The sequence below is a fragment of the Carlito syrichta genome, unplaced genomic scaffold, assembly GCF_000164805.1.
Source record: "Carlito syrichta isolate Samal-C Ts95f unplaced genomic scaffold, Tarsius_syrichta-2.0.1 Scaffold304330, whole genome shotgun sequence".
In the NCBI taxonomy this organism is placed as follows: domain Eukaryota; kingdom Metazoa; phylum Chordata; class Mammalia; order Primates; family Tarsiidae; genus Carlito; species Carlito syrichta.
This window is the reverse complement of record NW_007248426.1, coordinates 137,787-149,612: the sequence shown is the minus strand read 5'-3', so window position 1 is coordinate 149,612 and position 11,826 is coordinate 137,787. Positions and strand designations below refer to the sequence as shown.

General features: G+C 36.9%; 1 protein-coding gene across 1 annotated transcript; it reads left to right on the top strand.

Moving 5' to 3' along the window:
* Positions 1-2,478: 2,478 nt before the first annotated feature.
* MC4R (melanocortin 4 receptor) lies at positions 2,479-4,062 on the top strand. Its single transcript, XM_008059669.1, has one exon. The coding sequence runs from the start codon at positions 2,869-2,871 to the stop codon at positions 3,868-3,870; it is 1,002 nt and encodes a 333-aa protein (XP_008057860.1). The 5' UTR covers positions 2,479-2,868; the 3' UTR covers positions 3,871-4,062.
* Positions 4,063-11,826: the final 7,764 nt, after the last annotated feature.

Genomic DNA, 11,826 nt, shown 5'->3' with positions numbered 1-11,826 from the left:
AACCTCAGATATTAATAATCTTAGATAATGTAGGCAACACTCTTACGAAAATCGGAATAGGCAACCAATTCCTCATTAAAAGCCCGTGTCATAAGAGATAAGATTGACAAGTGGAAACTCTTCAAACTGAAAAGCTTCTGCAAAGCAAAAGAAACCATCAAGAGAGCAGGGAGACAGTCCACGGAATGGGAAAAAATATTTGCCAATTACAAATCTGACAAAGGCCTAACATCCAGGATCTACAAGGAACTCAAACGTGCTTAAAAGAAAAAAACAGCCCCGTTAAAGAATGGACAAAGACATGACTAGATACTTCTCAAAAGAAGACATAGGCACACCCAACAGACACATGAAAAAATGCTCAGCCTCGCTAATCATCAGAGAACTGCAAATCAAAACCACACTGAGATACCTAACTCCAGTAAGAATAGCCGTTCATTAATAAAACAAAAAACAACAGATGCTGGTGAGGATGCAGAGAAAAGGGAAGGCTTCTACACTGTGGGTGGGAATGCAAACTAGTTCGACCTCTATGGAAAACAGCGTGGTGATTTTTAAAAGAATTAGAAATTGAATTGACCTTCCATACAACCCAGAAATGCCCCCTTCTGGGAATATACCCAGAGGAACTCAAATCATTCTACAAAAAAAAGATACCTACAAACGCATGTTGATGGCAGCACTATTCACAATAACACAAACATGGAACCAACCGTGCTGCCCATTGACACTGAACTGGATAAAAAAATTGTAGTACATATACACGATGGACTATTATGCAGCCATAAGAAGAACAAAATTATGGACTTTGCAGCAGCTTGGATGGATTTAGAGTCTATACTACTCAGTGATTTATAACAGAAACAAAGAACTGAGTACCATATGTTCTCACTCATAAGCAGATCCTGAACATTTACCATAATACTATTTTTAAAAGATTAGCAGTAGCTAGAAACTAACAGGGGAGGAAGGAGGTAACACATAGCATCAATAAGGGTACCTGATCTCAAACCAAGTGAAGTGGAGACCAAAGGGAGGCCCAAACTTTATTTGTACGATAACCACTTGTATACCTAATCCTGAATTGTACCTCACATCTTTAAAATAAAATTAATTGGCCAGGCTGGGACTCAGTGGCTCAGCCTGTAATCCCAGCACTTTGGGAGGCTGAGGTGAGTGAATTGCATGAGTCCATGGGTTCAAGACCAGCCCAGGCAAATTGGCAAGCCCTCATATCTACAAAAAAAAAAAAAAATCCCTAGGCGAGGTAGCACATGCCTGTCCTTCCAGCTACTTGGAAGGCTGAGGCAGAAGGATCGCAGGAGCCCAGCAGGTCAATGTTGGGGTAGTCGTGAGCATGCCACTGTACTCTAGCCTGGGCGATAGAGTGAGACTTCAACTTAAAAAAAGAAATAAATAAATAAAATAAAAATAAAATTAATTTACTAATTTTTTTTTAAGAGAGGGACTGGCAGCAGTGTGACACTGCCAGAGAGGAACATATATTTGTATACCTCACCCTTAACTGTACCCCACAATTTTAAAATAAAATTTTTAAAAAAAATAACAATAAGGGTACCTGATATCAAACCGGGTGAAGTGGAGACCAAAGGGAGGCCCAAAGTTTACTTGAATGATGACCATTTGTTTACCTAATCCTGAATTATATCCCACACCTTAAAAAAAAAAAACAAGACATAATGTTGCTTAACTGTTGAATTTTTTTATGAGTTCAGAGTAAACATAGTTACATTCATACTATATATGAGTTTTACATATTGGGAATAGAAAGAAAAAATTTCTGGTTATGACAACAGAAACACCTCAATGAAGACATATCAGATATTAATGTATAAAAATGCGCTTCTTGAACTTCTTGACAAATTGTAGCTACCTATGTTGTTCTTCCAGCCATAGCATGGCTATATTATTAAATATACTCCTGGTGTTTCAGGTATTGTAAATTGAAGCATTGTCGCCTGCAATTTTTTTAATTCAAAGAAATTAAAAGGGTAAATAAATTCAGTATCCTGGCCAAAAAAGGCAGTGTTTCTATTCTAGGAATGTAGAACTGTGTATTTTTCCATTTCTTTTCACACACACACACACACACACACACACACACACACACACACACGTCTCTCTTTTAAGTAAGGAGGAACCCAGCTGCCTCATGATAGAGTTCGCTTTGATATCACAGAATGTCCTCTAAGGATCAAGTTGTTTAACTTGAAAACTTTAAAAAGGGAAATTCAGTCTCTCACATCCTGCCTGCTTCCCGACTCCACAAGCTTCTGCATCTGAATCAGTGTTGCCCTGAGATTTGTATCCTGAAGAATAATCCTGTCTCCCGGACTCCCACTGCACTTGGATTGGTCAGAAGGAAGCAGAGGAGGAGTCACTCTGAACAATTTTTCTCTCCACACTCCACAGAAAAATCAGCAGCTGGTGCCCACAGCTCTTAACACTCACAGCAATGCTTGGGCTGGGAAAGGATGCTTCTGAGAGGCAGCTGATGTGAGCATGTGCACACAGATTCCTCTCTCGCACAGCAGCTACTCGAAAAATTATTTTGAAAAGACTCCGGTGCATAAGACTAAAGTTAAAGCGGAAGTGGGAACAAAGACTCAAACAGCTGACTGTCTCAACTGAGAATGAACATTTTGAAGCCAAAGATTTAAAGTGATGTCGAGCAGAGACTAAAGGAGACTAAAAACTCCCTTTCAACCTCTAGAGCCTGTGACATTTACTCACAGCAGGCATGCCTCATAACTTTCAGACTGTTAAAGAATGGGAGGAAATCACTGAGTCTCCCTGAACCAGCAGGCTAAACTGATTCGGGGGTGGGTCTCGAATCCTCTTGCCAGCATGGTGAACTCTACCCACCACCATGGGATGCACACTTCTCTCCACTTCTGGAACCGAAGTAGCTACGGACTGCACAGCAATGCCAATGGGTCCCTGGGAAAAGGCTACTCTGACGGTGGATGCTACGAGCAACTTTTTGTCTCTCCTGAGGTGTTTGTGACTCTGGGTGTCATCAGCCTGTTGGAAAATATCCTGGTGATTGTGGCAATAGCCAAGAACAAGAATCTGCATTCACCCATGTACTTTTTCATCTGCAGCCTGGCTGTGGCCGATATGCTGGTAAGCGTTTCCAATGGATCAGAAACCATTGTCATCACCCTCTTAAACAGTACAGATACGGATGCACAGAGTTTCACAGTGAATATTGATAATGTCATTGACTCAGTCATCTGTAGCTCCTTGCTTGCATCAATTTGCAGCCTGCTCTCAATTGCAGTGGACAGGTATTTTACTATCTTTTATGCTCTCCAGTATCATAACATTATGACGGTTAAGCGGGTTGGGATCATCATAAGTTGCATCTGGGCAGCTTGCACGGTTTCGGGCATTTTGTTTATCATTTACTCGGACAGTAGTGCTGTTATCATCTGCCTCATCACCATGTTCTTCACCATGCTGGCTCTCATGGCTTCTCTCTATGTCCACATGTTCCTGATGGCCAGGCTGCACATTAAGAGGATCGCTGTCCTCCCAGGCACTGGCACCATCCACCAAGGTGCCAATATGAAGGGGGCGATCACCTTGACCATACTGATTGGCGTCTTTGTGGTCTGCTGGGCCCCGTTCTTTCTCCACTTAATATTCTATATCTCTTGCCCCCAGAATCCATACTGTGTGTGCTTCATGTCTCACTTTAACTTGTATCTCATACTGATCATGTGCAATTCGATCATTGATCCTCTGATTTATGCACTCCGGAGTCAAGAACTGAGGAAAACCTTCAAAGAGATCATCTGTTGTTATCCCCTCGGAGGCCTTTGTAACTTGTCTAGCAGATATTAAATGGGGACGGAAGACACACTAAAAATATGCATCAGAGACTTTTCCTTTCTATTCAACCCGAATGCTGTACTTCTGCCTCAGCTTTTTCTTCTGTGTAGGGCATTGGTTGAGAGCATCCATTGTATAAACTTAAGTGTGTGATGTTTAATAAGAAAACATGCTCAATCTCTGTATTATCTTTAGTGTCATGCTACTTTTTGGCTGTGAAATATTAATCTGTGTTATAGATTGTAAGCACTATACATTTATAAAAAAGAAAAAAGTCTTTATTCAAAGCTTCACAATGTCTCTTTCATGTTATTCCTAAGGATTTGACACTTGGTTTGTTTCAGCAGCATAGAAATCAAAGCTTCATTAAGCAACCTCTAATAAATATTTATATTACACTATGCAACACTGAAATGTAGAAATTTGATACCAGCATTTAAGGGGGAAATATTTAAAGAATATATGCATAGTCATGAAAAAAGTATCATCACTAAAATCTTAAGTAATTCAGTAAAAGCTTGTTCAACCTTCCTGTGCAGAAGTACAGTTGAAGCTCCCTTAAGAGAAAAACAGGTTCCGAGAAAAAGCAAGTGAGTGCTGAGTCAGAAAACTATGCATGTTTCCTAAAGACAGAAAGAGTCATCTTCCCAAGTAAACAATCTGATATGTCATACAGACAATTCAGTTTGGGAGCTGGGGGGATTACAGGTATGGGGATTAAGGTGTTCTGGAAACACTAAGTAGCCATGTCAAACTAAATTTCCTGATTTCAAACTAATCCCAAACACCATTAATAAAACAGAATGAAGCATGTATGCCCCTTTAGCCAGGGACCCAATGTCTGCTTAAATATTCAGAGAGATCTAGCTTCCTGTCTCTAAAGGACGATGTAACTGATATTGAATCATTTTACATTTCACGTGGAAGTGACTTACTGTGTGCTTGTTGTTTATTTTTTGAACTGGAGTGCAAGTGCAGTAATTACCAAGAGTCTTAGCTTTCACAACTAAATCCACAGCACAAGTGTTTTCCCGCAATATTTGTAAGAATCTCAGATCAGGGCAGATGTGACACTGCTATATGATAAGCAGGAAGGAAAGCACCCATTGAACCTCGGAGGATGTCATTCAGTAAACTACCTTTCCACAGCCACATGTTGGAGAGTAAATACTTGTTTTGCTCAAAAATAATCCTACAGATTTGATCACTAAGCAATAAAATGTGTGCCGTAATTTCCAATCTGTGTGTATTTTAGTGCAAAGAAAGAAAAAATACATCAGGCTGATAATTAGCAGTAAACCATCCAGTGACTTAATGTATAGTGTCTCTTCAAATGCTCATGTGCAGAGATCATATGTAAAGGTACTTCTTAACTCAAATCTGTTTGATACATTGATTATAAGACCTGAGAAACACTTTCAAAATTTATGTGGAAACATTATCCTAAAGTGCGATGGTGAAGTTAAAGTTTAAAATGAAAAGTAGTGCTGGAATTTACTATTAATTCCACTGCAGTTCCTCTATTTTGGAGGGAAAAAAGTGTGAGGATTTAAATAGAGACTGATATAACAGATACAGCATAAAGCAGTAGAAAAATGCAAATGGGGTTTTTGTCATTGGTACTATTTTTGTCCATTCGTTCACGTGACAATTGTGAAAAATCCCTGAAATGAGAGATATGAAAAAGAGAACTATATGCAAGCCACAACTTTTATGGTGGCTATCCTTCCTGTTTATTCTATTTGTTCTTCAAGTGTCATTTCAGATGCTCAGAAGAAGATCCTGGCTCCTTCTTCAGGCTCACACCTCATGGAGTAGTTTACAGTGCTAAGGTATACACATCAGTCACAAGCCAGCCATGTACCACCAGCCTCCCCTATGAGCCCAGCGCACAATGTTGGGCTTTAGCTTTGTTAAGTCTTCAGAGACTGTCTCTCACTCTTTTTTCCTATTCTCCAAGTCTTCCTCTATTCCAGTTTCTTTCTCTTACTCCAGTAAAGTTAAGTTTTCCTCAGAGGCACAGCCCTTATCCAAGCCATCTCTAAAGTCCATCCCATATCCGGTAAAAGTTACAGCCCCATCAGTTTTTGCTGGATTGTTATTGGGTTAGTTGGAGCAATGTTATCGTTGAAAATTGTAGGTGGAAGTAAGTATATTTGCTATGAGAGAGTGAGAGAATGGGGCTGGAGGTTTAGGGAAATGAAGCTTGAAGTGCACAAAATGAAGATATCACAGTGACCATGTCTGCTAGAGCAGATAAAGAGGAGATGGTTATTCCAATTAGCGGGGGAGGGGGGAGGCAGGTTATAGTTCTGCTTGCTTCACCCCAAATCTAATAGCAATGTGCTGTTTTGACTCTAAAAGTTACTCAACCAGGGCATTCACATTCCCATTTGGCTCCCAGTTCCATATTACAGTGTCACTCTCCCTGCTGTTTTATTTGTTTGCACCCTGCCTCCCCTATTTGTACGTAAGCCCCTATGAGAATTAGAAATATTTTGCTCATACTTTTATTCCATAGGGCCTAGCAATTGACATATCAGAGAGACTAAAAGTTACCTGTTAAAAATATAAATAAAACATTCTTGACTTCTGGAAGTGGATACTCAGATAGCCTCGCCTTGGGTATTCTTGATGCTGCACCTGTTTCAGTGGTGACAATGATGGCATATTGAGGCTGAAATTTCTTCTGCAGCAGTTGCCTGGCCATCAACCCCTTGCCATGCCTTGTGTGACTTCAGGGCAGGACAATAGGAACCATTGTGGTTTACTGGGGAAGCAAGCGGGTCGGGCTTCATTGTTTACACACAGAAATATGATGGAGACAACCTCTACCTACACTTCTGAAAATCCATAATCCATAATTAGATACGAGTGGAATTATAGTATAAATGAAGTAATAGGTAAGATCCATTCCATTGGATGATCATGGTTTTACTGCAGATGGTGGAAGTAATTAGTTATTGCTTTTCCTATATCAGGCATTGACTGGTCCAGTTACGCTGTTAGGAGTCAGAGCTCTTTGTGGCTAAGGATGTTATCACACATAAAAATTACCAGAAACTATAATTTCTACATGAAATTAGAAATTATAATTTCTATTTGTACTCTTCCACATGAAGTGTCCTTTAGGGATGACCACATATGGGCCATAATAAGTGGAAAACAAGATACCACCTCATGTCTGTGACACCCAGAAGGAGCTCTGGGGAAATTTAGCTGTAGCACATACCCTACACTACAAACCTCAAATCATTCTTTCCTCCTACCAAATCCATAAGTGGACATCTTGCCACCTTTATCCAACAAGATGAAAGTGCTTGGACATCATGTATAAGAAGAAAAGAGAAAGGAATGTCAAAGAAAGAGGGGAGAGAGAAAGAGAGAGAGAAAGAGAGAGAGAATGCTTACCAGGCTTGGATCTGCTTTTCTGCTTTCCATTTCAGTCTGAAAAAAATAAAAGTAAAAATAAATAAACAAATGAAAGATGCCATAAAACACACACCCACGAGCAGGGACTTTAAACACATATTAACCCAGCCCTTCTGGTGGCTCAGAAATATCTTCATGAGGATGCTTAGGATGGAATGTATTTCAAAACAGTGACAACAAACTGTCCTGAAGCCTTTTCCACAGCAGTAACTCTTTTTCACTTGGGTTGTTTGTCTTCTTGACTCTCTTTGGAAAGAGAATTGAAAATTACAGTTTGGTGGTACTAAATAAACTTGAACACCACAGGTGTCCTGAAATCTGACTTCACCAAGCAAGTGTTTCTTCTTTTGGGGGAGAAGAAGGGAGTGAAAAAAAAAGGGAGAATCATGGCAAATAATATTGTCATCTACTTTTTTGAAAATTCTTTCATTAATTTGATGCTAGTCTTAGTTTTTTTTAACTTGTGGCTCATTTGTCCTTTAATATTTCTCTTGCTAATCTAGAAACCAACATTGTTATTTATGTTGTGAGTTTTAAATTAATGCTTCTTCCCTGACTTACTGTTTTATATTCCCTTTGTGATTTTTTTTCACTCAATTTTTAAAAGTTTCTTTGCTCTATTGTGATATACTAATGCAAAAAGAAAAAGAAAAAAGAAAAAAATTCAGATGTTCACATTAGTTTGGGTCAATGGACAAATGGTTAGCTTCAAATGTCTAAACATGTGAGCACATTGCATTGCATTTGGCTAAGGCTGCCTAGCTTTATAGACTCTTACTAGAAAAAAATCACTCCACTTCTAATGAAAATAAAAGGAGAGTAGAAGGACTCTACTTTTACTGCAAGATTATTGCAGCATAGTTATCAAGACTCAAGAAATATGTTTTCATCACAGATCCATATAACAGCTTCACAAAAGAAACAAAGAAAGTTAGACAGCCCACATCAGTCAAACTGAAGTACAAACAGATGTGTTCTGAAAATATTCCTAAAGAAGAGAAATAAATATTACCTGCAAAAATGCCCAGAATTTAATGATAGCGTGGAGTGGTCTTTGACAAATGGCTACTGTAAGTTTTAGGCTATCAAATTCACATTTTTAAAAGCTTAATGAAAAATATTCAAAGTTGTTGAGGAAATAGTAAAATGGATGCTTTTGTACCCTTGAGTTGGAGGACAACATGCGATATGTATCACAATTTAAAATGTCCATTCTTTGATTATTTCATTACAATTAATTTTAGAAATGTGATTGCTAGGTTAAGAAATCACTGCCAGTTGGAAGGCTCACAACCACCTTCCATGGTGAAGATGATCAATTCTACATTTCTGAAGGTGATGTACTAAAAAATGTTTCTGAGTGAGGTAAAGCATTTATAATTACTTTGTTGTGAAACTATTGGTAGAGGGGATAATTCATTATAACTTTCTTATATCTAATAGACACCTTTTTGTGGTATGTGTGGTAATTAACTGAAAAAAGTAGTCTCTTTTTTTTTTTTTTTTTTTTAGTTTCACAGCAATACTGGGCTCCTTACTCCACAGTCACCACCTTCTCCATTATAAACATTCCCCACCAGGTAGTACATTTGTAATAATGTAATAATTTGTAAACCTACATAGACACATCATAATCACCTAAAGTCAATACTTTTCTTTTTTTCTTAAGTAGGAATTTATTAGAGGATAGAAAAGCTCCTGCAGCAGGAGGAGTCCAGAGGGACTTGCCCAAGTCAGTACTTTTCATTACGGCTCAGTCTTGGGGCTGTAATTCTATGGGTTTGGATAAATGTTAAATGAAATGTATCCACCATTTGGGTATCATGCAGAGTAGTTTCATTGCCCTAAAGACTCTCCATTTTCTGCCTATTTATCCCTTACTCTTCCTTAGCCCCTGATAACCACTGATCTTTTCACTGTCTCCACAGTGTTTCCTTTTCTGGTATGTATATAGTTGAAATCTTATAGTAGCTAGCCTTTTTGGATTGACTTCTTTCGCTGCTTTAACTGAAATATGAATTTAAGCTTCCACCATGTCTTTTCATGGCTTAATAGCTTATTTCCTTTTAGCACTGAGTAATACTCCGCTGTATTGATAAGCCAAGTAATAGTCTGCTGTATGTATACCATAGTTTATTCACTCACCTACTGAAGAAACATCTTGGTTACTTCTAAGCGTTGGCAATTATGAATAAAGCTGTGTGAACATAAGTTTTCAACTTCTTTGAGTAAATACAAAAAACAGTAAGTAACTCTCAAAACCTCAGTACAAATATAGTGAGGTTTGCATCTATAATATTTTAACAGTGGCTAGTTAGTATTTGAATTATACTGGTCAGAAGTATACAATTTAGACATAGTTGGTGAGCATCATTGTTACCTGAATTGAAATTTTTACTAAGAGGTTCAATTAATAAGTATAAGATATATTAGAAATAATTTTTCATTGATAAAATGAGCTTTTAAAAACTTGTTACTTATTTAAAATTGCATGGAAATTGTCAAAATTTGCATGAAGTCACAAAATTTCTGCCCACCTACCAGCTAGCCTGACACTTAGACTCAGACCTCTCTATATAGTTTCATGTATTTTCTGCCTGCTTCAGGAAGGTCTTTGTTGCCCAGCCTAAATACTTTGAAGTTACTAAAATATTTCATGGCATATAAATAAATATTGATTTTTAGTTGATGTTACAAGGGACATACAAAACAGAATATTTAGTATGATATCAACTATCTAAAGAAAAGTACCATCAACCCACTAAGATACTTCCCACATATTACCCTTCCATAAGTCATTAACAATATTAAGGGTAAATGTTCAGGACCTGCTTATGAGTGAGAACCTGGGGTACTCAGTTCTTTGTTTCTGTGACGGATCACTGAGTATTGTAGACTCTAAATCCATCCAAGTTGCTCTGAAGTCCTATGCTTCAAAGCGTTAATATTTTTTAAAAAGATAAACATGCAACAGAAAGATGGCTGTTAGAAAACCAATTGTCAAACTACTAATTTGTGGAGACAGAGAAAACATAAAAGAAGTTATTTTTGAATGAGACCAGATCTTAGACATTACCTCCCAACCTTCTAATTAGATTCACATAGACTGCATAATATCACATGCAGTATCAAAATCTGAAACCCAGTTTCTGGCTCTACATTCATCCAGGTTTCCCTGTACCCAATTACAAGCATCTTCTTCTGTCAGCAAATGTGGCTTTTCCAATCATAGAGACCTAGGATTGAATTCTGGTTATATCCCACTGTAGCTGTGAGATTTTGCTGAAGTTCATTTTTCATTATTAAATGTGCATAATAATACCTGCCTAAAGGGAATATAAAAATAAATAAAAGGCAGTAGAGAAGAACAAGGATATTAAGTTCCACAAAACAGTACCCAAAGCATAAGGACACTCAAAAATGATAATTACTATTTGTAAACGCTTTCAACCACTCAACATTATGAAGAAACATATCTAGGCCTTGGGCTTAAGTTTACATCTTTTCTTAAATCATATTTAGTAATTTCTTTGGATTTGACTACATTTTTAAAATAAATGTATATATTTGAACATAATAGATACAAGAGGATACCTGTTCTCTGAAAATATAATTTGTCATCACCAAAAATGCTAATTGCTTTAAAAGTTGCAGTGTCACATTTAATATTGCAAAAGGCTAACTGCAAGATAATTTGCCAAACATGAATTAACTAATTAGTCAATTTATTCAGAGATTTATTGATACTATTAAACGATGAATTTAGGTGTTAGTACAAAAAATCATTTTCTAAGCTAAGATTGCAGATATTAAATGTACACTCTTGAAAAAGGGCCAGAAATAATAAATTTATAAACTACTTATAAATCTTCATGTTCAACCGACTATTAGTCCATTACATATACATCAAAACTGTATTCATGAGCATAGAAAGAACATAAGGTTTATACTAAATGAGTATTAGATTCATTTTCCAGTTCTACTATATACTAACTGTAAAACCTTGGGCAAATTACTTCAATTTCCTTAGTATCTAAAATCTAACCTATAAAATAAAGATAATATCAGTTATCTCATCTTATAATTAATGATAGGGATTAAATAATGTAAAATTAAATAGTTGATTAAAGAATCTAGTACACTGTCACTATAGGTAGCTATTATTATAATGATTAATCAAATTACAAGCTAAAGGTTATCAGAGCTTAAATCCTGAAGAAGTTAAATGGTGATAGAGAATTGGACATCCTCACCTCCCTAGCACAAAAAACAATAATTCATTCAAATCCGCCTTTGATATTTCTTTTTGACAAGTGGAACAGGTAAAAACAAGTTTCTATTTTTATTATTTTAAATATAAAGATAATTTGAACATCTCAAAAATATTCAGGCAAAGTAGTTGATGAAATTGGGTAGGAAAACATAGTTTCAATGAATCAGCAATGTTCTAATTCTTGTGTTAAATAATATGTTTAGTATATAATTTAATACTGTGCTTCCCAATGTAAAAGTATATGACATATATTATTTTGTATG